Source organism: Cricetulus griseus, chromosome 4 (assembly GCF_003668045.3).
Source record: "Cricetulus griseus strain 17A/GY chromosome 4, alternate assembly CriGri-PICRH-1.0, whole genome shotgun sequence".
NCBI lineage: Eukaryota > Metazoa > Chordata > Mammalia > Rodentia > Cricetidae > Cricetulus > Cricetulus griseus.
In genome coordinates, this window is record NC_048597.1 from 81,224,393 (window position 1) to 81,252,221 (window position 27,829).

General features: G+C 46.9%; 1 protein-coding gene across 1 annotated transcript in view; it reads left to right on the plus strand.

The window, feature by feature from the left end:
- Positions 1–27,829, plus strand: part of Trrap (transformation/transcription domain associated protein) — a 96,176-nt gene that overhangs the window by 50,129 nt on the left and 18,218 nt on the right. The window contains 27 exon segments of the mRNA XM_035443159.1: positions 303–422; positions 1,369–1,533; positions 1,613–1,794; positions 2,323–2,521; positions 2,906–3,034; positions 3,414–3,680; positions 4,882–5,088; positions 5,195–5,353; positions 5,450–5,581; positions 7,156–7,266; positions 8,417–8,563; positions 10,068–10,281; positions 10,897–11,022; positions 12,283–12,429; positions 13,077–13,279; positions 13,921–14,042; positions 14,560–14,773; positions 16,265–16,444; positions 18,648–18,794; positions 19,628–19,747; positions 20,111–20,398; positions 20,538–20,675; positions 21,521–21,633; positions 22,776–22,911; positions 23,756–23,947; positions 26,341–26,536; positions 27,332–27,597. Coding sequence (XP_035299050.1) covers positions 303–422; positions 1,369–1,533; positions 1,613–1,794; positions 2,323–2,521; positions 2,906–3,034; positions 3,414–3,680; positions 4,882–5,088; positions 5,195–5,353; positions 5,450–5,581; positions 7,156–7,266; positions 8,417–8,563; positions 10,068–10,281; positions 10,897–11,022; positions 12,283–12,429; positions 13,077–13,279; positions 13,921–14,042; positions 14,560–14,773; positions 16,265–16,444; positions 18,648–18,794; positions 19,628–19,747; positions 20,111–20,398; positions 20,538–20,675; positions 21,521–21,633; positions 22,776–22,911; positions 23,756–23,947; positions 26,341–26,536; positions 27,332–27,597 — 4,620 coding nt within the window.

Consider the following 27,829-nt stretch of genomic DNA (forward strand, 5'->3'; position numbering starts at 1 on the left):
CACAGTGCAAATGTGGAGGACAGACAACAGTTTGCAAGTCTTGCCAAGTATCCCAGGCTAGACTTAAACTTGAAGCCGTCCTCTGCACTTAGCCTCCCAAGTGCTGGGACGACAGAAGTGTTCTGCTGTGCCTGACTCATTTTGTTAAAATGCTTTAAATGAGAAAATTTGTCAGTATATGGATATTGGCATTGATAACTTAATTATGGTGTAGTTGAAGGGGTTGTGTTATTATCATGGTGACAACTGGAAGGCCTTTGAGAAGGATTGTGTTGGTTGCATTTTTGCCCTATGTTTTGTAGGCGGGCAGTCCATTCAGGGAGCCTCTTATCAAGTTTCTGACACGACATCCCTCGCAGACAGTGGAGCTCTTCATGATGGAAGCAACGTTGAATGACCCCCAGTGGAGCCGAATGTTCATGGTAGGAACCATACGACTGTAGCGGGTCCTTGCGGAGTGCTGTCAGCCGGTGCGCTCAGCCCCTTACAGACACACATGTCACTGAGTGAGAGAGTCGCCCTGGCTTTATGTTTCTCAGAGGTCTGCATGTCAGGAGCATCATAGCTGTTTGATCACATCTGCAAAGCTGCAACCCAGGAGTGAGTTGGGAGGATTTTGGTGGTTGTAACAAAAGAATATAAATTCTTTTAGGATTATAAATTTACAACAAAAATAGGATTGCTGTTGGAAAACACCACTTTTTTCTTATTGTGTTTGTTTATGCATGTGTTTATGCCACAGAGCATGTATAAAGGTCAGAAAAAGATAGCTTTCAGGAATTGCATGTCCCCATCTACCACGTGGGTCCCAGGAGTCAAACTCAGGTTATCGGGCTCAGTCCCAGGATCTTTACCTGCTGAGCTGACTTGTTGGTTCTGAAAACATCTTTACTTTTTTAAAGATTTTTTTATATGTGTATTGTATGCATGTGGATGCTTTGACTGCTTGTACATCTGCCCACCAGAAAAGGGCTTTGGATCTCATGGGACTACAGTTATAGTGTAGTTTGTGAGCCACCATGTGGGTGCTGGGATTTGAACTTGGGACCTCTGGAAGGAAGAGCAGAAGTGCTTTTAACTGCTGAGCCATCTCTCCAGGCCAGTACCTTTTTACTTTTTTAATATTTTGTAGGGGTAGTTCTCTTTGTAGCCCTGGCTGGCCTGGGACTGGCTGTTCACTGACTCCCAAGTACTGGGATTAAAGGTGAGTGCAACCACTCCCAGCCAGCAACAGCTTTTCTAAAAAGGTGCTTGCCGCATTTTTTGTTTGCCTTCGTGAAGAAATGACCAGGAATGGTAGAATTGTGTCCTCCCACCTTTGTGAGTTTGATCTGATCCAAGCAGCTTTCTTCATTCTTTTGCTTTCAGAGTTTCTTAAAACACAAAGACGCCAGACCTCTGAGGGATGTGTTGGCAGCAAACCCCAACAGGTTCATCACCCTGCTGCTTCCTGGTGGAGCACAGACGGCAGTCCGCCCTGGCTCACCCAGCACCAGTAACATGCGCCTGGACCTCCAGTTCCAGGCCATCAAGGTAGCACATCTTCAGTAGAACCCAGAGCCTTTGGTCAGGGTGAGCTGCAGGTCCCTGATGATTGCCTGTTTTCTTACAGATCATAAGCATCATAGTTAAAAACGATGATGCCTGGCTGGCCAATCAGCACTCTCTGGTGAGCCAGTTGAGGCGAGTGTGGGTAAGTGAGACTTTTCAAGAAAGACACCGCAAAGAGAACATGGCTGCCACCAACTGGAAGGAGCCCAAGCTTCTGGCCTTCTGTCTGCTGAACTATTGCAAGTGGGTGCATTGGTTTCTTCTGTCCAAAAACCTAGACTGTGGCCTTGTCCCTGATGTATCTGATCCTTGGGTTGTATGGTCAGATTTGTTAGAGGGTAGGTGGTAACTCAAATCTTTAAAATGTGAGTCAGGAGTCTGAGGGGGGAAATTTAGTGCTTTGCACCCATGAGGACCTGAGTTCAGATCCCCAGAAACCTATAGAAAAGTCAGATGGGTGTGACACCCTGCCTGTAATTCCAGCCTTAGAAGGCAGAGAGCAGAGATAGGAACCTCAGGGCAAAATTAGCACTAATCAGTGAGTTCTGGGTTTGATTGAGAAAGACTGTCTCAACTAATAAAGTAGAAGAGCAATCTAAGATGACTCCAGACATCAACCTTGGGCCTCCTATACACATGTAAAATCATGCATACACACATGCATGCCACACAGGTGAAAATGGAAAAAGAATGGGAAAAGGCGCAAATCTGGGTTCTGTATAGTTATAGAATTAGCCTTAAGTTAACCTCTTCTTTGTCCTGGCCCTTCAGAAGGAACTATGGAGACATAGAGCTGCTGTTCCAGCTACTCCGAGCCTTCACTGGTCGCTTCCTCTGCAACATGACCTTCTTGAAAGAATATATGGAAGAGGAAATCCCCAAAAATTACAGCATCGCTCAAAAGCGAGCTCTCTTTTTCCGCTTTGTAGAGTTTAATGACCCCAACTTTGGAGATGAACTGAAAGCAAAGGTGAGTCCAGTTGTTCACAGGAGGTGGCAGCAGATGCTGGGATCTCTTCCTGACGAGCTGCAGCTCTGCAGATGCTCATGTAGTGGGCCTGACTGAGTGGTCTTGCTGAAGAACACAGGGCAGGTCCTGCCATGAACCTTTCCATGTGTTGAGAAATAACTTGTCTAAAGGGAGGAGAGAAAGCCAGGCTGAGGCTGGCACTCTTCCTGAAGTTTCAGGCTGCCTCTGGCAGTTGCCCTTTGGCTGGAGGTCAAGATGAACAGTTGCTGTCTTGGTCAAGTCCTACCTTGATGATGCAGGATGCTCCTGCTTTACCCACCCCACCCCCACCTCCCCAAAGAAGTTTGCACAGCTCTGTTCTGCTTCATGTTTTTCTTCCCCTAGGTTCTGCAGCACATCCTGAATCCTGCTTTCTTGTACAGCTTTGAGAAGGGGGAAGGAGAGCAGCTCTTAGGACCTCCTAATCCAGAAGGAGACAACCCAGAGAGCATTACCAGTGTGTTTATAACCAAGGTGGTGTCCCCAGGAGCACCTCTGTGTGGCGAGCCCTTGCAGATGGGTGAATGTGTATGCCTGTGGTAGGGCTTTGTGGGAATAAGACTTTCCTTGTGGTTCCCCTCACCTTGCGTGTGTTTGTCTGTGTCATATGTTTCCGTGCCTGTGTGTGTCCGTGTGTGCGCACAAACAAATGGAAGTCAGAGGACAATTGGAGGGAGTTTGATTTGTGGTTTATGAGACTTGAACCAAGGTTATAAGCCTTGGCAGTAGGTGTCTTTATCCATTGAGCCATCTCTCCAGTCCCCCAAAGAATATTTTTAAGGTTTATTTTTAAGGACCAGACTTGTATAAGATCCTAATTAAAATCTAAAGTGAGTTCCTGCTTTGGTGTCAGGTCCTGGACCCTGAGAAACAAGCAGACATGCTGGATTCCCTGCGTATCTACCTCCTGCAGTATGCCACATTGCTGGTGGAACATGCCCCCCACCACATCCATGACAACAACAAGAACCGCAACAGTAAGCTGCGCCGTCTGATGACCTTTGCGTGGCCCTGTCTGCTCTCCAAGGCCTGTGTGGATCCCGCCTGCAAATACAGCGGACACCTGCTGCTGGCACACATCATTGCCAAATTCGCCATACATAAGAAAATCGTCCTCCAGGTGCCTCACAGGGCTCCCTCCTGTCTCTCATGTTCTTATCTGTTCCCTCACGGGTACTCCTTGCTGTCTGGACAGCCTCATCTGCTCCCTTCCTATTGTCTTTTCCCAAAGCCACTAAGAAAAAAAGGTGGGGAAGCACCCATTCCCATCTTACAAAAACAATCACTATTGGATTCTCTTAATGGATAATCAGAATTGTAGAGACAAATAATTGAGGAGGACAGGAAATGAGGAGGACAACCATGGAGTTCATGAGGACAGTTTCTAGCTCTAGCTGTCCTGGAACTTGCAGTGATCCTCCTGCCTCAGCCCCCCTCTGCCACCAAGTGGAAGCCACTATTGAACAGGGACAGAACTTCAGTTTGAGAGAAGAAAATGCGGTGAATGGGGAAGCTGGCTGCACAGTGCACATCCAAGGGTGTGCTGGAGTATCTCCAGTGTTTCTAACCAGTTTATCACACTGAAAATCTGTTAGTGTTGGTGTGTGTGTTTACACATTGAAAAACTGAGAGGACCTAAAGACAAATTCCATAGTGTGAACACCCATCCCGGGATGCTTGCTCCTCCCTGGTTGCTCTGCCCCGTGCTCCTTTACATCCTGGCTCACATTCCCCTCAGACATCCTGGTTTGGTGCATTCAGTTTCCTGATTCTTTTGACTTGTTTATTTTACTTTGTTGTTTATGTGTGTGTGTTGGGGAGAGGGGGAGATGAAGGTAGGGAGATGAAGGTGGGGGTGCTTACATGCTACATCACACATGCCAGTCAGAAAATAACGTCGTGTGAGTTGATTTCTTGAACTTTGTGTAGATTCTAGGGATTAAGCTCAGGTCATGTGTGGCCCTTAATATGCTCAGTCATCTTGTGGGCTTCTAATTCTGACCTTCCTGTGAAACAGTCCTAAGAATCATTTATGTAGTGAGAGTTTGGCCTGCATGTATTATGTATGTACGTGTGTGTGTGTGTGTGTGTGTGTGTGTGTGTGTGTGTGTGTGTGTGTGTGTGTGTGTGTATGTATGTATGTATGTATGTATGTAAGGTCCGTGTGTGTTTGTGTGTGTGTGTGTGTACATGGTATATATGCATATGTGTTTTCGTATGTATGCATGTACATACATTCACACATACACCATGTGTGTGCAATGTTTATAGAGAACAGAAGAGGGCATCAGATCTCCTGGAACTGGCATTTGTTTTCCTAGGTTTTCCACAGTCTTCTCAAGGCTCATGCTATGGAAGCCCGAGCGATTGTGAGACAAGCAATGGCAATTTTGACCCCAGCGGTGCCAGCCCGCATGGAGGACGGACACCAGATGCTGACGCACTGGACCAGGAAGATCATCGTGGAGGAAGGCCACACGGTCCCACAGCTAGTGCACATTCTTCACCTCATAGTGCAGCACTTTAAAGTATGTAAAGGGACAGCAGATGTGTGTGGTGCAGTCTCAGATGCTGGCTTCGAGCCCCTACTCTGTCTATAATAAGCTAAGGTGGTGTTGGCCCCTGTGTCTGCAGGTGTACTACCCGGTGCGGCACCACTTGGTACAGCACATGGTCAGTGCCATGCAGAGGCTGGGCTTCACACCCAGTGTCACCATTGAGCAGAGGCGGCTGGCTGTGGACCTGTCTGAGGTCGTCATCAAGTGGGAACTGCAGAGGATCAAGGACCAGCAGGTAGGACTGTCAGCCTCTGCTGTCATCTCTCACTGGCTCCTTACACATCTCTTGGGAGTCAGGCAGTAAAATTGGTGTGTTTGTGTGTTTTTCCAGCCGGATTCTGACATGGACCCGAACTCCAGTGGAGAGGGCATCAACTCTGTGTCATCCATTAAGAGAGGACTGTCTGTAGATTCTGCGCAGGAGGTGAAACGCTTCAGGGCAGCCACCGGGACCATCAGTACAGTAAGAACTTGTGCTTTCCTCATGTGTACCCGCTGTCCTCCTGGGACTCTGTATATATTTTATGCATCTTGAGCATTCTTGGGCCAATTGCTCAAGATGCAGCTGGGAACAAGGCATGGCACTCATGGAACGTTTTTTCCCATTTCCTGACTTTCCTCTTCAGTGAGTTAGTAGTACCATCAGAGGTCTGCTAGTTATTTGCAATAAAGTCCACAAGAGGAAGCTAGGGTGTGGCATAGCCTAGCCTCCCACCAGCGAGGGGCTGTGAACATGGGCTGGTAATGGAGTGTTTGCTTAGAATCCAGCAGTAGGGCTAGGGGTGAGTTCAGCAGTAGAGCATCTGCCTAGAATCCCCCAGGGAAGGACTGGAGGTGTGGCTGACTAGAGAGAGCTTGCCCAGCATGTGTAAGGCCCTGATCCTGCTCATAGCAGACTAAAAACCTAAAAACAACACTCTTTGAAGCGAAAATGTTGAGAATATATGTCTACTATGTCCGCTTTCAAGATACAGTTTCTTTGTGTATCCCTGGCTGTCCTGGAACTTGCTTTGTAGACCAGGCTGGCTTAAACTCACAGAGATCTGCCTGTCTCTGCCTCCCAAGTGCTGGGATTAAAGGTGAGCGCCACCACTGCCTGATCACTTTATTGATTTTCAAAAAGACACACACACCCTTTTTTTTTTTTTTTTTTTTTTTTTTAGAGCAGCCTCCTAGAGGGTCTTGGGCATTGTCCCTTTACTCATGGTTAGGATGATGGCCCTGGGAGCCTTGAGCTCTGTTCTTGGCTGGCATCGGACTTAGGGCACTGGCCTGGCTGACACCACTTGGTCCAACTCTTACTGGCTACCTGCTTAGGTGTTTCCACAACTGCCCAGGACTCCAAGTGGAAACTTGGACCCATTCCTGCCTTGTCTGTTTCCTTCTCCCCCAGCATCTATCACCTATACCATCAGTTAGTTTCTGCAGCTCCCTCCCTCTTCCGACAGCTGCTTCCATTTCTCTCATTGTTGATAATGCTCTTCACAAAGCAGAATACCAAAAACCTTTCTTATACCTTACATGAGGGAAGCAAGGCAAAGGGTGTGTCCTGCCTCTGTACTGTTTTTGCAACTGCCTCATGAATATTTGATCATTTAAAATTAAAAATGAAGTCAGACTGCCTTGCTGGTCCTTGACAGAGCCCTCCTGGTGGCACACATATCTCCTTTCACTGTGCCCTCACACAGGTCTTCCTCTAGTACAGAAACTCCAAGTCTCCTCTACACCGTCTGCTGCCTCTAATGTTTCTACCGAGTCAGTTTCTCCCCTTGTCACCAGCTTCTTCTCAGGCACTCCCCATCTTTTCAAGACCATGTTCCCTCTGGTTGTCTGTCACATGAGCCATCACTCCTCACTGCCAGTTAGTGTGTTAAGTCATGTGCCCCTGCCAGGACTATATGCTTCACAAAGCAGAGATCCTCCTTCATGCCAGAATCTGGGAAGTGCCTGTATTTGTCAGCTGGCTGGATGAGACAGCAACCCATGGGAGATGCTTGCTGTGGGTCCCTTCCCACTAACTGGACGGTCCTTTCCTAGGTGTTCGGGAGGAGCCAGTCATTGCCAGGAGCTGACTCTCTTCTTGCCAAGCCCATTGACAAGCAGCACACGGACACCGTGGTGAACTTCCTCATCCGAGTGGCTTGCCAGGTATGGGACTGTGTAATAGCAGCCGCCTAGTGACCCTGCAGCATGGTGTCTGTGACCCGGCCTAAAAGCAAGCCTGACACACTTGGCTGCCTGTGTCCCTCTATTGGTAGGCATGTCTGTCCCCCAATTTTTCCTTTTAGTGTTAATGAAATAATGGCATGATTTGGGGGGAAAATTATCATGTATTTAATATGTCATGTAGAAGTCACAGGACAATGTGTGGGAGTCGGTTCTCTTTCCATCACATGGGAATTCAGGTTTGGTGGCAAGCACCCTTAGTGCCCAGCCACCCCAGCCCAGCGTATCTTACAATTTGCAGCATCTTGGTGTAGTTAAGGGATCTGGGCACTTAGTCCACTTCCTTGTTTTCTGTGCTATATCAAGTTGGACGTGGTGCATAGCTTGTGGTATTGAGTTGACCCGTCTGCAGGGATCTGTGCAGCTTGCAATTATAGCAGTGATTATAGCTTGGGCTCATTGATCATATCAGTATTTATGTTCTCACAGAGTTGCTGGGAATCTGTTTCTGAAACATGTCATTTTTATTTCCAAAATCTAATGTAAATGAGATTTTCCTTAGAAAAAAATTGGAGGTGGCAGTGCTGAAGAGATGGCTCAATAATTAAGAGCACTGTCTACACCATGGGACCTGGTTTGATTCCGAGCACCCACATTGTGGCTCACCATCTGTAGCTCCAGTTCCAGAGGACTCAACCCCTCTCTCTTGGCCTTTGCAGGCACCAGGCATGTACATGGTAGACTGACATACATCCTGGCAAAACACCCAGACACACAGAGTCTCAAAAAATTAATTAGTCCTCAACTGTCAAACAAAATACTGTGTTTTGTGAAATGGTAGAGATTGCTACAAATTGTGAAGACTTCTGAGCTGTCCAACCAGAAGATCCCTTGTTTCCTTGCAGTGTGAGGGGGTTCTGTGTACAGGTATCCCTCTGTGGAGAGTAGGGCCCTGCTCTCAATTACTGCAGACACCTGCTGCAGAGAGGGTGTGGGTGCAGAGACTCAAAATCGGGAAGGAAAGCCAGGTGTTGGAAGATGCATGGGTGCGGGGACATTTGGGGAAGCAGTCACTGCTTTTCCTGTACCTGTAAGCTGGTGTTCAGTGACCAACCAGTTGGCATTTTTGTAGGTCAACGACAACACCAACACCGCAGGGTCACCTGGAGAGGTGCTCTCTCGTCGCTGTGTGAATCTTCTTAAGACTGCTTTGCGGCCAGATATGTGGTGCAAGTCAGAGCTCAAGCTGCAGTGGTTTGACAAGCTGCTGATGACTGTGGTAGGTGTGGGGGCTGTCAGTCAATGCTGTCACCTGGCTCTGGTGTGGATCTCTCTTCTGGGCCTGAGTCTAAAACTCAAGCTTCGATGTGTGCCCACTCTGTGACCTCTTCCACTCAGTCTGTGGCCCGATGAACATGGCTTTGACCTTCAGTTCTCAGTCAATCCAGATTAGACTAGATCAATAGTGTCTTTCATATTTCTTTCTTTTTGGGGGGAGGGTGATGGGAGGGTGGAGGGTAGGATGGGGTGGGGGTTCAAGACAGGGTTTCTCTGTGGCTTTGGAAGCTGTCCTGTAACCCGCTCTAGTAGACCAGGATAGTCTCGAACTCACAGAGATCCACCTGCCTCTGCCTCCTGAGTGCCTGGCTGTGTCTTTCATAATTCAAATGCTCCTTCCTTCCTTCCTTCCTTCCTTCCTTCCTTCCTTCCTTCCTTCCTCCTCCCCTCCCTCCTTCTCTTCTCTCCTCCCCCTCTTCTCCCTCCCCCACTTCGCATGTACTTATTGACCTAGCTGGCTTGGTACAAACTGTTGTAGTTGACTAACATAATACTCTTTGTAATAAGCTAGGGTTTGTAAAGCAGTTTCTCAATCAACTAAGCCCTAAGTAGGCTCAGCGTAGGCAGCTGATGAATTGGTTCCATTCCTGGTTGTCTCTGTGGCTTCTTTACTTGGAAACCTTTATGCTTGGATTTTCTGATGGCAGCAAAAGCCTGGTCCATGTCATTGCCATCTCAGGTTCCCTTTGTACAATTGTTTGATGGAATTTGAAAACTTTCACTCTTGTACTTAAAAGGCCTAGCATAGATATCTGCTGTTTGGGTCCATAAAGAATTGAAACACTGCTATCTGAGGTTTAAAAGGCTAACAGGGCCTCATGCTGCAAACCAAAGGCCTGGAGTCCTCATTGCCCTTTTGAAAAAGTGACTATCTTTCCTGCCAGTGGGCTAGCTGTTAAACAGCTCACTTCCCAGACACTATTGCCATGTTCCCAGGTAACTGCTGGGACCTGACCTCACTGCTGTACACACATGGTAATGTGTGTAAGCCAGAGGAATGAAAGTTTCCAGAAGCCAAGCCTATGCTTCCTACAAACAGTTTTTATTTTTAATGACATTGCTTACATGATGCAGTTTTGAAAGCATTCCTCTTGGGACAGTTTTTTGTATTTTCAGTAAGTAGGCCAACAGAAGCATTCTGCATTATAATACCTTTCCATTTTAGTCCAAATTTTAGTGACTTAAGTGATATTTAATATTGAATACTAATGTCTTAATGGCCTCTTAAAAAGGTTTAATTAAATTTTCACATCACATTCTAGGGGCCGCAGTCTTATAAAAGTCCTGCTGTGCATGGTGGCCACATGTTGTGACAGCGGTACCCATGTTCATTTCTCATTGGTTTTTTACAAAGTTCCACATGCTTGATGACATCCAGTTTCAAGACTTTGTGGATTTGTGTCTCCACTTACTTCACCTGAGAGTGGCCTGTTTTCCCATTGCAGGAGCAGCCGAACCAGGTGAACTATGGCAATATCTGTACAGGATTGGAAGTGCTGAACTTCTTGCTAACTGTGCTACAGTCACCAGCCATCCTCAGTAGCTTCAAGCCGCTGCAGCGGGGCATCGCAGCTTGCATGACATGTGGGAACACCAAAGTGCTGCGAGCCGTCCACAGCCTCCTCTCTCGCCTGATGAGCATTTTCCCTACAGAGCCAAGTAAGTGACCCTTCCCCCATGCCCCTTCTCCTTTGCAGGAGACAGGCAGCCCCAGGTCTGTTGCTTGAGAGTACTCATCCTGTAGTCATTCGTGAACGTTGTTTTCGTTTTTTGTTTTAACTCCCAACATTACTTTTTGTTTTATTTTTGAGACTGTGTACTATGTAGCTCAGGCTGGCTGGCCTTGAACTTTCAGAGACCCACCTACCTCTGCCTCCTGAGTGCTGGGATTTAAGGCGTGTGCCACCATCACCAGCCTCTCAATTTCTTCTTAAAACATTTGACATGAAAACTTAATGGTAATGTGTTGTTTTGTTTCTGTTTTGAACTTCATTTCTTCATCTGCTGGATTTTTTTTTTCAGGTATTTAAGAGAAGTTAGGCTAAAGTGTAATAACAAACGTTGAACAATTGGCAACTTAAAATTGTGTGTGTTCTGATTGAGGGTACTAGAGCTGTCAGGATGAGAGTTATCCTCACTGGTGTGACAATGAGGTGCACAATGTCCCATGGTGGAAGGAAAGGCACTGTGCTGCACACTCCTGCTAGAGCTTGATCTTGGGGGCTATGTGGCCTGAAAGGCCTGACCTCAGCTCCCTGCCCACTTCCATTTCAGGCACTTCGAGCGTGGCCTCCAAGTACGAAGAGCTGGAATGCTTGTACGCAGCTGTAGGGAAGGTCATCTACGAAGGACTCACCAACTATGAGAAGGCCACCAACGCAAATCCCTCCCAGCTCTTTGGTGAGTGCCTGTGTGGTTTGCCCAGCAGTGGTTCATGTGGACTGTGGTCCCTGCTCCCTGGACAGCTGTCTTGGGAGCGCCTGGGAGGGGCTTTGGGCTGACTTGCTGTTTTGGAGTTCTGCATTGTGTCCAGCACTCGTGATTTCTCTAAGTCTTTTCTCAGCCCCAGTGTACACTCCTGGCTGTGTCCACTTGCCAGTCAGCCATTCACAAGACTTGTCCTTGTCTGAGAGAGACAGACCTAGATAATCGGGGCAGCTGGGTAACTGTCCAGACACCCACAAGTCCAACTTTGAGACTCCCTGCCCCTTATCACTCCAATCCTCATTTAGCTTAGAATTGGATTGGTACCATAATTTTTTTCCCTATCATATTGTCATTGTGTAAAACTTGAGGAAATCAATATTTTATTTAAACTAAATAAAAGTTACCTATAAGCCTCTTGATTCATTAGTAATAAGTACTAATAGATTGACATACATAATTTTCTTTTTTTAGGGGTGGGGTGGGTTTTTTCCTCCCTTTTTTCTTTATAAATCAAGGTTTCTCTGTGTAACTATGGCTATCCTGGAACTTACTTTGTAGACTAGGCAAGACTCTTAACTCAGAGATTCGCCTGCTTCTGCCTCCTGAGTGCTGGAATTAAAGGTGTGTGTCACCACTGCCCAGCCTTATTTTCATTCATAGAAGCATGAAATAAAATCCAAAAGGTTTCATGTTCAGATAGTCTAGACTTTTTTTTTTTTCCTAAGAATTTTCTTCCTGTCCTAAATAAACATCATGGGATAAAAAGCTTTACTGAGGATAATGTGTCCAACACTGAAGGGAAGAATACTTTATACTGAAGCACAGATGTCAGCTCTGTAGGGTAGTGTCAGCAAAGTTAAGATTCAGGGTGGCAGTTCATGCTTCTCAATGTGGACATAGTCCTGCAGGCAGGAGCTCACAGGCCTAGCAGAGTTGGTCGCTTAAGCACACTTTTGTTACTTAATTTTATTGTTACTTTGTGTGTATGTTTGTGTGTGTGCACACGCGTGCGCGTGTGTATGTGTGTGTGCACGCATGTGTGTGTGCACGAACGAGTGACTGCCTGTCTTCAGCCTCTGCGATGCTGGGATTACAATTGTTTGTCACCATTTCTGGCTTTAGGGTACCAAACTTGGGTCCTTGGGCTTGCTAGACAAGCACTGTACTGATGGAGCTAGCTCCCCAGCACAGTTGTCACTTCTTTGTAAAATAAATGCTATTCCTGCACCACAGGGACACTCATGATCCTCAAGTCAGCCTGTTGCAACAACCCAAGCTACATCGACAGGCTAATTTCTGTCTTCATGCGCTCCCTCCAGAAGATGGTCCGAGAGCATTTAAATCCACAGGCAGCATCCGGGAGCACTGAAGCAACTGCAGGTGACAGCCGGGGACTGGTGTTCTTTCTCCACCGACTTTGTGGGTCATCTGGGTGGTGCTGGCCACGTGTTAAAGCACTACTGTGAACATGGGTTAATGTGAAGTTGTAACAGGCTTAAAGTCCAAACATGGCTTAGGCCGAAAGTCTAGTTTAAGATTGTGAGTGTGAGAATGAAGAGCAACGGGAAGTAGTGAATCTGTGTGAACCTTCACCACAGCCACCGAGTCATCAGAGGACTTTATGACAGAGTTGCCGTTTCTGAAGAGATATGTCAGGTTCCTAAACAGAGCCAAGACCCCCACTGACTGGGTAGTGGGGGTTAGCAGTGTGTTGTGTTTCCCATGTCTACTGGAGGCTCCCTAGGACCCCAGTGCCAGGTAGCTTCAGGTAGGATGTGGAGAGGCTGGGATGCCTACACTGGCCCCATCACCTCTGTCACCCCACTCCCCTTTTTGTGATTGGGGATGCAAGAGGGCACTTTGCAAGTTGTAGCCAAAAAGAAGTGACATTGCTTCAGATCCCGGCATGCCAGTTGCTGGAGAAAAGGCTTAGAGTGAAAACGTTTGTGAATTTTTTTTCAGGACAGTAGTTCCTTTAAGTGCCTCTGTAGGAATGGGACCCAGGTCTTTGTCCTTTCTCTGCACAGCTGGAACAAGTGAGCTGGTGATGCTGAGCCTGGAGCTTGTGAAGACTCGGCTGGCGGTGATGAGCATGGAGATGCGGAAGAACTTCATCCAGACCATCCTGACCTCCCTCATCGAGAAATCCCCAGATGCCAAGATCCTCCGAGCTGTGGTGAAGATTGTGGAGGAGTGGGTTAAGAATAATTCCCCAATGGCAGCCAATCAGGTGAGCTGGCAGGAGGGCCACACTCTGCCAGGTTGGCCCTCTCTTGAAGCCTAGGAACATAGAGGCAGTGCCCTCTTACTCTTCCTTCTGACATATGTGGAACAAGAGGGTTCTTGGATTGCCTCCACAATATCATTGCTTAATGAAGAGTTCACTGGGTGGGCCAAGCAGATGAACTAACCAGCTACCCTTCTCACAGTGACTTTTCTTTTGTTAAAATGTTGCATGAATCTTATTTGTAAGTTTATTCTTTGGTGGTGGTGGAGGTGAGCTGTGAAATACTGTTGCTGGTAGGAGACTGTCATGTAGGAGGATACTTGGCAGCTTCTGAGTTTCCAAAGGGAGTCACCCCTGTGGAGGAAGGGGTAATGGTTATTGGTATGTCATGACTTTGAGCACCCCTGTGGAGGGAGAGGTGATGGTTATTGGTGTGTCATGACTGAGCACCCAAAGATAATTACAGCCGTCTTTGATTTTTTTTCTTTCTCTTTAAAAATGAGCTGGCTTGATTGCAGTAATACTATATTATTGGTAAAATAGCAGGAGCGTGGAGAGTTGGACAGGAGGCTGTGAAATGCTTATGGATTTGTGGTTTTTCAAGTAGTATAATTGGTACTTTCTTTGGGAAACCAATTTTGTAGACTCCTACACTCCGGGAGAAGTCAATCTTGCTCGTGAAAATGATGACTTACATAGAGAAACGCTTCCCAGAAGACCTTGAACTAAATGCCCAGTTTTTGGACCTTGTTAACTACGTCTACAGGTAATTCAGTACTGGTCACATTGCCTGTGGTCCATGGTGTGTTCCCCACTGAGCAGTGCAATTTGACTTTAATCTTGTACTTCCATCTAAATTGAGCACTCACTTTGATATTAAGGTAACATACCTTGATGGCATTTCTTTATCTTTTTAAGATTTATTTATGCTTATGAGTGTTTTGCTTGCATGTATATATGTGCCTCAGTGTCCTCAGAGGCCAGAAGAGGACATCAGATCCACTGGAACTGGAGTTATAGAAGGTTGTAGACAGCCATGTGGATTCAGGGAATGGAACCCAGCTCCCCTAGAAGTGCAGCTAGTGATCTTAATCACTGGTCCATCTCTTCAGCACCCTTGGCAGCATTTCTGAGCCCTTGCAGAGGTGTTGCTCAAGCCTTCATGGGGAAAACACCTTGGTGTTACAATGGAGTTGGTCTGAGGGAGCTGGTATCCATCATCTTGAACACTGATCTGGGTGTCACCTGGCTCTGACATCTTCTGTTACCTTCTCTCATTGCAGGGACGAGGCTCTTTCTGGCAGTGAGCTGACTGCAAAGCTCGAGCCCGCCTTTCTCTCTGGGCTCCGTTGTGCCCAGCCGTTGATCAGGGCCAAGTTTTTTGAGGTTTTTGACAACTCTATGAAACGCCGTGTCTATGAGCGCTTGCTGTATGTCACCTGTTCCCAGAATTGGGAAGCCATGGGAAGCCATTTCTGGATCAAGCAGTGTATTGAGGTAGGGTAGGTGAGAGAGCCTGGGGGTTTTCTGAGGGGGCAGAGAAGGCAGCAGATTATCCTGTGAATTGGTCACTTTTCTATTGTTATGTTAAAAAACACCATGACCATTGCAATTATGAAAGAAAGCATTTAATTGGGTTTATGGGCCACAGGGTTACAGCCCTCAATGGTGGAGCTAAGGCTTGGCAGTAGCAACAGCGGAGAGCTCACAGACCTCAAGCCACAAGGCTTAGAGTACACTGGGAATGGCAAAAGTCTTTGGAAACCTGAAAGCCCATTCCCAGTGACACACCTCCTCCAACAAGACCACATCTAATCCTTCCCAAACAGTTCCACTAACTGGGGACCCAGCATTCTAACATGTGAGCCTATGGGGACTGTTCTCATCAAACTGCTGCATCCTACAACACAAGGAGGTACAGAAATATCTTGCCGTGTACCTGGTTTTGTCCCACTGCAGGGGAGACAAACAGGCCTTGCTGATAATCATCAGAAGTAAGGAATTAAGACAGCATTGTCTCATCTTACTGTGCTAATTAGAACCTGTATCAGAAAGCCGGGAGAAATTTTAGTAGGCAAAGATTCCTTCTTCTTCACATAGAAACATCTTTAAATTTCATCTGCCTAGAAAGTTGAATGGATGTTTGTGGGTGTCGTCTCATCAGTCGTGAACAGAGTGGGCAGCTTGCCAGTACTGTTGCTTTGGGATCCTTGGTGTAAGGATTTGGGGCAGCAGGCAGGTGTGTGCAGTCTGTGAAGTCCAGCCTGCAGAGGGCTTGGTGTTTCCCTGAGAGGCAAGTCTGCCATAAGGATCTCAGGGCACTCATGGGCCAGGCCATTCTTACTCATGGGCTTCAGGCACCAGGCAGCACTGGTTTGTCAGGTTACTAGTACTTAGCAGAGTGACATCTGCTTACCTAGAAGGATTGAAGGATTGAAGCCAGCTTTCCCCTAGTGCCTGGGGCAGCACAAGCAATCGCCCTGTAGTGATTGTACAGGGGCTGCTACAGTGGAAATATCTGGGGGAAGTGCTGAGAGCACACGGGGACCACATAGACAGTCAAGGGATGAGATATCACATCACAGAGGATCTTAGGCTAGTATGGGCTGTCTCTCTGAGGGTATGAGAAGTCTTTGAGGGGTTTGGAGAGAGAGGGAAGTCATGGAGCTAGCTGTGTGAAAAGACGAGTCTGAGAGAGTGGGTCTGAAGATGACCTAGGAGACTCCCTGAGCTGGGCTTGGGGCTGTGGCACATGGAATGAGAGAGAAAAAGAGTAGTGGGAAGTGAAGCAGAGGTCACTGGGGCAGAGGCGAGAATGCTAAGCCAGAGGAAGTTGGGCCAGGGGCATCTGGAAGGCAAGTTGAAGCCTGAAGCTAACCTGGAGTGGGGTGCTGTAATCTGAGCTGTCTGTTCTGATATCTGGGTGTTCAGGCACTTCCAGTGTGGCAGGCAATTTAAACTGGTGGTCTTTCCCATGATCCTTTCTAGCTCCTCCTGGCCGTGTGTGAGAAGAGCACGGCCATCGGCACCAGCTGCCAGGGAGCTATGCTCCCATCCATTACCAATGTCATCAACCTGGCTGATAGCCACGACCGAGCCGCCTTTGCCATGGTCACACACGTCAAACAGGAGCCTCGGGAGCGAGAGAATAGTGAGTCTAAAGAAGAGGTGAGTCAGCCAGGCGGTGGTGGCATACTCCTTTAATTCCAGCACTCGGGAGGCAGAGGCAGGTGGATCTCTGTGAGTTCGAGACCACCCTAGTGTACAAGAGCTAGTTCCAGGACAGCCTCCAAAGCTACAGAGAAACCCTGTCTTGAAAAACCAAGAAAAAAAAAGAAGAGGTGAGTCTCTGGACAGTTGCTACTCGTCTTGATTTGGCAAGAGTAGTGCTCAGAGCTTGTTTCTACCCAATAACAGAGAAGCTCTTAGTTGCCATGCCTATTTGATGGCATCGTTCTGCTCCAATTCTGTGTAGAACAGAGGAATGGTTTTACCCTCTGTTGTGATGCTGTGCTTGGACTAAAAGTGGTACTTGTCATTTGGGACCCAGTGCCAAGCCCTGCACAGCCTTCTGGGAGCCATGAGTTTTGAAGCCACCTGGTCCCAGATGGGCAGCATGGAGCTGAAAGCACATCTGAAAAAGGCATTCCAGCCAAGGCCGGAACCTTAGTCTTCAAAGTTCTCCTGGCTCTCTGTTCTTCTCATGGAAGGGCATATGCCAGCACTGTAGGCTACTGACTTTGGGAAGCACAACCTGTTGGAATGTGGGTTTTAGAAGGACTCCATTAGCAACAGAGGAGAACACTTGTTTCCTTCTCTCTAAAGTGGGAGCTGGGCTGGGGTTGTAGCTTGTTTGGTAAAGTACTTGCCAGCAGGAGTGAAGCCCTGGGTTTGATCCCTAGCACAGTTGAGTTAAGGATGAAGTATAGCTAATCAAGTCATTTGATAATGGTCTTGCTATAATCTTTGGTGATTCATCCAGGGCAACACAGCAGATAGTATAGTTGACCTTTTTGACTTTGGGGGATAGTTTCCTGATTCCATTGTTGACTGTGACTTTCAAAAAACTGGAGAGACAGAAAGTTCATTCTTGTTTGTGACATACCAAACACTGATCCAGGCATGTCCTGTACAGTGACCCCAGCAGCATTAACATGATGGAGCAAGGCTGTTGGGCAGCCACGCTGCATCTTAACACTTTTTTGATTCCAGTGTAGTTTGTACTATTTAGTTTCCTATAATTCAGAGACAAACATATGATCATCCTTCCACAGCTGCTTAAGAGAGAGATGCAGTGGGGTGCAGGGAGGCTCACAAGGTGCTGAGAGTATCATGATGTGCAGAAAGGAAATGCATCCTGTATGCTGGCTAAAGTGGGGAGGGGGTGGGGGGGGGCAAGCTCTGGATCGGGAGTGCTGGTCCTTGTTTATATTTTAAAGAATGTACAGCAAGAGTACAGCAAACGTCCTCAATCTAAAATGCTTAGAAACACATGTATTGCACATTTTGGGTGTTTCTGGATTTTGAAAATTCAGGGTTTTTTTTTACTGTAGTTTTGCATCCAAGAACCCAAATTCTGAAGTCTAAAATTCTCTAAAACCACCAAAATGGAGCATCCTGTGGGTGCTTAAGAAGTGTCACATTCGGGGCTGGAGAGATGACTCAGAGGTTAAGAGCACTGGCAGCTCTTCCAGAGTTCCTGAGTTCAATTCCCAGCAACCACATGGTGGCTCACAACCATCCATAAAAAGGAAGTGTCACATTCGAAGCCTTTTGTATTTGGTGGCTTTCAGATTAGGGGTGCTCAGGTTGTACTCTGAGAAAAGCTTCTAGAAAACTAAGAAAATTGACACTTGTCAAAAATCGAGCCATGGAGCTCTAGCTCAGTGCTTAAGAGCACCTCCTGCCTTCTTAGATCAGGTCCCAGCAAGAGTGGGTGGCTCCCGAACACTTGTTACTCCCGCTCCAGGGGATCTGCGCCCTCTTCTGGCTCCCATGGCCATCTGCACTCAGGTGCACATTCCTCACAGACATGTGTTATGCATAACTGAAGTCTTTTTTTTTTAAAAAAAAAGATTTATTTAATTTTTTTTAACAAGATTTTTTTTTTTTAGATTTTATTTATTTATTATGTATACAGTCTTCTGCCCGCGAGGGCACCAGATCTCATTCAAAGTGGTTGTGAGCAACCATGTGGTTGCTGGGAATTGAACTCAGGACCTCTGGAAGAACAGTCAGTGCTCTTAACCGCTGAGCCATCTCTCCAGCCCCCCTGAAGTCTTTTTTTAAAGTAGCCATTGGTTCATAGAAGCTCTGTTTGTTGAGTTCTTGTGAACTCCCTGACCTCTTGCATTTCCTGTGTTTTGTTTAGGACGTAGAGATAGATATTGAGCTGGCTCCTGGTGACCAGACCAGCACACCCAAAACCAAAGAGCTTTCTGAGAAGGACATCGGGAACCAGCTGCACATGCTCACCAACAGACATGACAAATTCCTTGATACTCTCCGGGAAGTGAAGGTCTGTGGGCAAGTTTGGAAGTGAATATCTTCTGACCCCATCTTTATTTCAAAACGGGTCTTTCCACACCAGTATAAGTTTTTCTTTCGACAGTTTCTCTTATTTTTCTTCTTTACCCAGTTGAAACCATTATAGTTCCGGGGGAGTTTGGATTCGACATTTAATATAATGGAGGAAGCAGGGGAAATAGAGACATTGGTTTCGCCACCACTTACTGTCCTGTGGGAATGGTAAAAATCATCAGTGATGCCTGTAATGGGCAATAACTCTGGGTTATTTCTCAGGTGTCTCAAATCAGGAGGTGTAGGGAAGTGTGAAGACAGGCTGGTTCTATGGGGAAAGAGCTTCCCCACATGTCTGCTGTGGGTGGTCTCAGTTTCCTCACATAGGAGCTGTGCCTTCCATAGACACTGGTTAATCATGGGCATTATTGCATTTTGACTCTGTGATCAATTAAGTCTTTGTATACCCACTCACCTTTGAGGAGTGTCATACAGAAACAGTGGTGCTATTTGTATCAGGACTAGGAGGAAGAAAAATAATTACTCATCAGTAATTTCTGTGTTATATTTTCCTGGTAACCAACCTGGATCTCTGCATTAAGTCAGTCCTTTGGACTTGGTCTAAGTGGCGCCATTGCTGTCCTGGTTAGTGCAAAGTGCTGAGGAAGCAAGACAGAGTATCTGCGTGGATATAAATGATGCACCCTTTTTCATGATGCCATTGCTGATAGAAAGGAGGGCCATGAGTCTGTCTCCAAAGGCAGCCGTGGCCTTGGTGTCCCTTTGAGTCGGATGCAGGGCACACCTGAGCCCGTCTTCTTCTGCCCACAGACTGGAGCACTGCTCAGTGCCTTCGTCCAGCTGTGCCACATTTCTACAACGCTGGCCGAGAAGACCTGGGTCCAGCTCTTCCCAAGGCTGTGGAAAATCCTCTCTGACAGACAGCAGCATGTGAGTCACATCTTAAAATCCTGTTTTGGGAGATTATTAGTTGTAGCTTTTGATAAATAATCCTGAATGAACACAGTTCTGGGTTCCAGAGTATGATAAAAACTACTGACTCTCACCCAAGGACCAATTATAGTGTTACCAAGTGATGAGGGACAGGCCAGTTTTTTTTGTGTTTGAGACAGGGTCTCAATATATACCCCAGGTTGGTCGCAAGATCACCTCATAGCCCAGGCTGGCCTTGCACTAGCCATCCTCTTGCCTCAGCCTCTCTAGTGCTGGTATGGCAGTTGTGCAGCAGCACACCTGGTTCAGGCTTGTCAGTGTTTGAATGAAGACCTGAAACAGCTCACTCTTCGGTTCTAGGCTCTGGCAGGGGAGATCAGCCCGTTCCTGTGCAGTGGCAGTCACCAGGTGCAGCGTGACTGTCAGCCAAGTGCATTAAACTGCTTTGTGGAAGCCATGTCCCAGTGTGTCCCCCCAATCCCCATGCGACCCTGCGTACTGAAATATCTGGGGAAGACTCACAACCTCTGGTTCCGCTCAACGTTGATGCTGGAGCACCAGGCCTTTGAGAAGGGGCTGAGTCTGCCGATCAAACCAAAGCAAACAACCGAGTTTTATGAGCAAGAGAGCATAACACCACCTCAGCAGGTGACTCCTCATTCTGTCAGTGACTTTCAATAAGTGCATCTCCCCAGAGGTTTTAAATGATGCTTGGGGCAGGGGGGTCACTTTGTTGCCAAAAAGTATGTGTTTGACCCACGCACTCAGAAGCAGTGATTTCTTTCAGGAGATACTGGATTCCCTCGCTGAGCTTTACTCCCTGTTACAAGAGGAAGACATGTGGGCCGGCCTGTGGCAGAAGCGCTGCAAGTTCTCGGAGACTGCAACCGCCATTGCTTATGAGCAGCATGGCTTCTTTGAGCAGGTGATGCCTCTGGGTGATGCCTCTGTGTGATGCCTGGTGAATTTTACTTGTGGGTCTTCCTCAATGTAACATGCTTAAGTTACAGTAAGTTGGGATGATTTACACTTAGGACAACTTACATTTGGGACAATTGTTGTCTCATTGAGCGTTGTTGTCATTTGTTGAAGTACTTGAAATGGAACCCAGAATTTCAGTAGGCTCAGCAAGGCTCCTATACCCCAGCCACATTGTGTTACCTGTTCATGAAGACCCTTTGAAATCTTAACTTAGAGAAGCCTTGGTACATGCCTTACATGGTTTAAAACTTTTCAGTTTTGCATGCCTGTGTATGTAAGCACATATGAGCACATGTGCCATGGCACACATATGCACAGCTTTCTGTAGTCAGTTCTCTCCTTCCACCTTTACCTGAGCTCTCGGGTTCAAACTCAGGTTGGTATGCCTGTACCTGCTGAGACATCTTTACCTCAGTCTTCTGGCATCAGAAGCCAATACAGATGCTCTTAAGCTGTCCCTGGCTCTGTTGGAAACAGTGGGTAGATGCACGCCAGTCCTCAGCCCCATGCTTTCTGTGCGGCACAGCATTGATTACAGGGTGAATCTTGGCCCTGTGTAGGATGCTGGGGCCCAGAACTGAACACATTTGTGTGTCCTGTGGTTTTTCTCCACCGCCTTTGTGAGGGTTGTCCTCTGTCCTGACTCTAAAAGGCAAGTTGTGAGCATCAGGCAGCCTTGGATGAGAAGGGTATATTTATAGTTCCTAGGTTCCTGTCTAGCTTGCCCAGTTAAGAAGACAAGGAAAACACTTTCTCCTCTGTAGCTTGATGTCATTCTTACCTTTTTAGGCCCAAGAATCCTATGAAAAGGCAATGGACAAAGCCAAAAAAGAACATGAGCGAAGTAATGCCTCTCCTGCCATTTTCCCTGAGTACCAGCTGTGGGAGGATCACTGGATTAGGTGAGCTGAACCAGGCCTTGGTGACACTTCTTTGAAATATGTATATGTGTTTCAGTATTCAAATGGCACCTATGTATTTGCATGTGTGGGGTACACACAAGCCAGGGTACACATGTGGCCATCAGAGGACAGCTGTGGTCTTCGTCCTCTCCTTCCATGGTGTTACTCTAAGTACCCCAGGGTTGGTGCCAAGCACCTTTACCCCCGTAGACATCTTGTCAGGCCTCACATACCAGTGTTTTAAACCTAGCATTCTAACACAATATAGCCCAGAGGTACATTGATTTGATACCTGTGTGCTGAGGAATAACGGCAAGAAAACACTAAAGTCTTTGCTTTTCACTATTAGGCTCTTTTCTCTTAGGCCAGAAACTGTGTGTGCGATAAAGCACTGTAGTCATAGCACAGTTGTTTGTCTGGAATCTGAACTAAGGTGTTTCCAGCAGCATTCACCGGCATCTATTAGTGTGAGGTCATGGGCCTCATGAAGGTCACAAGGCCACAGTAAAGTTACATAGTTCAACATGGCAAGTGCTTCTAGAAGCACCTCAGATTCATTATGCATTTAATTTTAGGTTAGTATGTGCTTGGTATGTGTCTAGAGCCTTTTACTATTGCTAACTTGCTGGCCATCTTCAGATTCAGTTATGTGACTCCATATGGAGCCCCTGGTGTAGAGTGTATAGATGGGCTGGGCATGGTGGCGCACACCTTTAATCCCAGCACACTAGAGACAGAGGCAAGCGGATCTTTGAGTTTGAGGCCAGCATGAGCTGCAGAGTAAGATCCTGTCAGGGGACAATTTTAATGTTTGAATTAAAGAAGCAAGGTGATCTGTCTGTGAATTATTCCTGAGTATTTCTCTAAAGGGTTGGTTGCTCAGAATCTAAGAAACTAATGCATATGTAATTAAACTGTAACTGGTGAAGAACCGATCATTGCTGCCTCCCCTCAGGATGTAGAGCCCTGCTCTGTTGGCTGTATGGTCGTAGGGCAGGCAGGTCTTCTAAAGGCAAGCCCAGATAGTGTCCCACAGCACTATACTCCAGCACTTTTTTCTTCTGTGGTGACACTGTGTCTTCAACCCTTCTTCACCTTCCCAACTCTCACTGTGTTGTCCTGATTGAGTTCCTGTCTTCTAGGTGCTCCAAGGAGCTGAACCAGTGGGAAGCCTTGACTGAGTTTGGCCAGTCCAAAGGCCACATAAATCCCTACCTCGTCCTGGAGTGTGCATGGAGAGTCTCCAACTGGACGGCCATGAAGGAGGCACTGGTGCAGGTAAGACCCCTGTCATGTTGCAGTGTTAACAAGGACCATATTGCCTGACTTTCTGTCACTAAGATTAGATTTGAGTAAGTTTGGTATTAATTGAGCATTCAGAGAGAGAGAGAGAGAGAGACTGAGACTGAGACTGTGTTTGCGGTAGTGCAGTGCTACAGAGGCCAGTAGAAGGCGTTAGATCTCCTGGAGCTGGAGTTACAGGTGGTTCTAGTGGTTGAACTGTCTGTTGTGAATGTTAATACCAAACTCAGGTGCTCTTCAAGAGTGACAGGTGTTCTTGACCTGCTCAGGCGTCTCTCCAGCCTTTGTCATTCAGTTTTACTTGCAAAGGTAACATTGTAAATCGGATTGGAATAATTAAGTTGGTGGTGTTGGTAGATTTTGTTGGAAGAAGCATCAGGACTAACAACATGTAAGGTTGGAGCCAGAGCAGCCCAGGCTGGCATGTTTGTTGTTATCTGAAAAGCCACTGATAGGAGGGAGGGAGGGAGGGAGGGAGGGGGTGGGGTAGGTTCTTGTTCTGAAGTATACTAGACATGGGGGTGTGATGTACAGTGTGAGTAGGGTGTTTAAAATGACTTGGTCCTTGTAGGTCTGTGCATATGGCAGCATGACAGAAGGACAGTCTGTCTTTACCCTGGGAGCTTTTGTAATACACTCTGCAACTCAGGGATTACTCACCTGGGTCCAGGAGATGATCTCAGAAGAGCAGTGTAAATGCCTGGCTTCTCTATTGAAATTCAGTTTTTACATTAGTGCCAGATTTCTGTGTATTGCTTTGTGTAATTGGCCACAGTTTGGAGAGCATCATCACCACCTTGGTTGTCCTTCCTCACTCCAGGTGGAGGTCAGCTGTCCGAAGGAGATGGCTTGGAAGGTTAACATGTATCGAGGATACCTGGCCATCTGCCATCCCGAGGAGCAGCAGCTCAGCTTCATTGAGCGCCTGGTGGAGATGGCCAGCAGCCTGGCCATCCGAGAGTGGCGGCGGCTGCCTCACGTGGTGTCCCATGTGCACACACCTCTTCTGCAGGTAAGTACTGCCCCTCTCAGAGCGCAGCCTGGGGTCCAGAGCAGCTGAGGCTCATGGATGAGCCAAGTGAAAAAGGAACTCTTTCTCCATGGGAATTTGTCCTCAGGAAGGGAAGGCCAGAGTCAGAGCATGAGGGGAAAACAGTGTGGCTCTTCATCTTACAATTCAGGGTCTGAGATACTCTTACAAGTGATTGTGATTTTACCATAGCGCCACCTTTGGCACATAACAGTGTGAAGCTACTGTTCAGACAGGTCCCATCCAGCCTTGAAAGACTGAAGTGACACACACAACCCTGATGTTCTCCTTGGGCAGTAGTAATGATTCTGGCAATTTGTGAAAGAGTACTTTTTTTCTTTTTTTAAGATTTATTTATGTATATGAGTGCTCTATTTGCATGTATGCCAGCATGACAGAAGAGGGCATCAGATCTTAACTGTTGAGCCATCTCTCCAACCCGTGAAAGAGTACTTTTGAGACTAAATCAGTATTTGGGGTTTGCTATGGTGTGTCTATTAATCTGTTTTATGTTGTAAATAGCATTGTGGGCTACAGTGTGAACCATCCCAGAGGGTCCATTTGGGGTCAGTTTCTAGAGGTATAAAAGTCAGGACCACATCTTGTGATGGGTTTCTTGCTGGGGAAAATGGTGTAAGACATCAGAATGTGTTATAGAGCTACCAGATTAAAAATATGGGGTCTCCTTGCTGATGATCCAATCCTGGGCATCTCTTAAAACACCATAGTTGATTTAAGAGGTTAAATCCCAGTGAGTTCTGGGGGCAGGGATTTAGGGCAAAGCACTGCAGCTTCTCAAACAATAGTGACTTCGTGTCTGAGACTGTCTCCTCGGAGCCACACCTTTAGTGAACAGTGCCTTATTGTCATTTCAGTGCTTTTCTATGTACCTATTCCCTCTGCTTTTTCTGAAAGAGTGCCCTAAAATGACATGTAGTTACTCTGCACATACGTGATTGTCTGAATTAAGTTACTGAAATATCTCAAGATATTAGTTATCAGCAGATTTCTATTCTACAGTGTAGGAAAGAGTCAAGCAGCTCCCTCTTATGACTACTGAGAAATTATCTTTGCATAGAAACAGTTACTGACTATATTTCTGAGCTATTCAGTAAAAATACCAGAGCTAATTGTGAAGACAGGAATTGCTGTGCAGTTACATATTTAAAGCCTGAAGTATGAAATGAAGCTTGTCACATGATCCTGATGTCTGGATGCCTTGGAGGGTGAATGAAAAGAAGTCTCATTTTCTCACTACTTTGCTAACGGTTTGTAATAGGAGTATTTGTTGGTAGTCTCGCTGTGGACATGTCCTGCTGCATTTAAAGAGATGACTATGAGGAATGGAGAGATGTCTCAGCGGTTAAGAGCACTGAGTGCTATTTCAAATGACCCAGGTTCAATTCCCAGTACCCTCATGGTTGACAACATCAGGAATGTCATTTCTAAGGAATCCACTTCAAGTGACAGCTGCCTCCACACCACTAAGAAATCTTTTTGTTGTATTTGTTTTTCATGACAGGGTTTTTTCTATGTAGTCTGACTGTCCTAAATTCCATCTGTAGTTCAGGCTGGCCACAAACTCAGAGATCTGAGTAATGGGTTCAAAGGGGTGTACCACTGTGCCTGGCTGTTTCTGTTTTCTGAGACAAGGTCTCACTATGTAGCCCTGGCTGGCCTAGGACTCAGGTTAGTCTCAAGCTCATACATAGAGATCCACTTGCCTTTTTCTTCTGAATGCTCACCGCCACATCCAATGTTTTTATTTTATTGTATGTATGTGTCTTCAGTCAGAGGACCTCTTGGGCCACTCAGTTCTCTATTTCCCTGTGTCTCAGTTCAGGTCCTCAGTCTTGAAGTCAGCACCTTTATCACTGAGCCATCTCTGCACGCAGGCCTCTAACTAAGAAATCCTAGTTGCAAGCCCAGGCAACTCCCATAAAGATATTTTCCAGGAGTCCTTTCAGTGACTTGGGCTGTTTCATTGGAGTTTTGGTGGTGGTGTTATTGTTTTGTTTGGTTGTGTGTTTTGGTTTTTGTTTTTTGTTGTTGTTGTTTGTTTGTTTTTGAGACAAGGTTTTTCTGTGTAGCCCTGGCTATCCTGGAACTCAGAGATCCGCCTGCCTCTGCCTCCTGAGTGCTGGGTTAAAGATGTGCACCATTGTGCCCAGCCTTGGCTGTTTGTTTTGTATTTATGTATGTGTCCTGGCCCAGGTAAAGAGGTCAGAGGACAACTTTGCAGAATCCGTTCTCCTTCTGCCAAATGGGTTCTGGGGATCGACTCCGACTCAGTCTGCCTCGTCAGGCTTGGTGGTAAAGCCTCTCTCTGAGCTCTCACCCAGTCCCCACTTATGGAATCTCTCCGTGCTCCCCAGGCTGCTCAGCAGATCATAGAGCTTCAGGAAGCTGCACAGATAAATGCAGGCCTGCAGCCCACCAACCTGGGCAGGAACAACAGCCTCCATGACATGAAGACGGTGGTGAAGACCTGGAGGAACCGGCTGCCCATCGTGTCCGACGACTTGTCCCACTGGAGCAGCGTCTTCATGTGGCGGCAGCACCATTACCAGGGTAAACCGACCTGGTCCGGCATGCATTCATCATGTAATTTCCCAGACGCCCCGCTGTGCTGGTTTCATGTCTTTGTTTTGTTTTTTTTTGTTTTTGTTTTTTTCCCCCAGATTTTGTGTTCTGGGGTAGATGTAAGAGGTAGCAATGGTGTTGGTGGGGGAGAAGTGAAGATGGGAAGCAGTGGGAAGGTTTTGCACCCTACCCATTTAGCTGGAAATTCCTGTTAGACCCCAAGGGTGCAAGACAGGGTGAGGGAGCGGTGGCATGTTCTGTCTCAAAGCCCCTGCTTAGAAGCACCTGTTCTCAGCTGGCTTTGTGTCCACTCCTGGTTTTCCTCCTCTATAACCTCCAGGCTTCCTTGTATTGAGAACCCACCTTGTGATTCCATGACCTTCTATGGGAAGACAGACATGCTGTACTCTAGTTTTCCCTTTTTATCCCTTTGAGACAGAATCTCATATATTCCAAGCTGGCCTCAGTCACTGTGTGGCTGAGGGCTAAGGATAACACACTTCTGATCCTTCCTCCTCAGCCTCCTGAGTGCTGGGGCTACAGGCATGCTTCACCATGCCCCATTTTTGTAGTGTTAGGGAACAAACCCAGGGCTTCATGCATATTAGGCAAGTATTCTACCAACTGAGCCCATCCTGGCACAGGGTTCCAGGGAAAGCAGTAAGGGTGTATCCTGTTTTCATGAGCCATGTTACGTGTGTTCTTCATTTTTCTTTAAGCTTGATTGGGACACACTTAGAAAAGAATGTGACATGCCTGACAGCTAATTCCTTTGCTCTTTAGCCATTGTAACTGCGTATGAAAATAGCTCTCACCACGACCCAAGTTCCAATAATGCCATGCTTGGAGTTCATGCCTCAGCCTCAGCTATCATCCAGTATGGGAAAATTGCCCGTAAACAAGGTCTAGTTAATGTGGCACTGGATATACTGAGCCGTATTCATACCATCCCTACCGTTCCCATCGTGGATTGCTTCCAGAAGATTCGACAGCAAGTGAAATGCTACCTCCAGCTGGCAGGAGTGATGGGCAAGAACGAGTGCATGCAGGTAGAGTCCTGAAGAGGTGACCGCGTTGGGGCTTCTGGGCCAGGCAGAGAGGAAGGAAGATGAGAATGTTCCAAACACAGCCTTGACAGTGGGAAACTGTTCATCCGAAAGAAGAAAGGAAAGGAAACCATTCAGTGTTAAAACTGCATCTGTGGGGTCTATTCTGCCATGTGCTTAGCTATGTGTTAGGGAAGAAAAAAGCATTGCAAAGGAGGAGGTAAGGTCAGTCCTG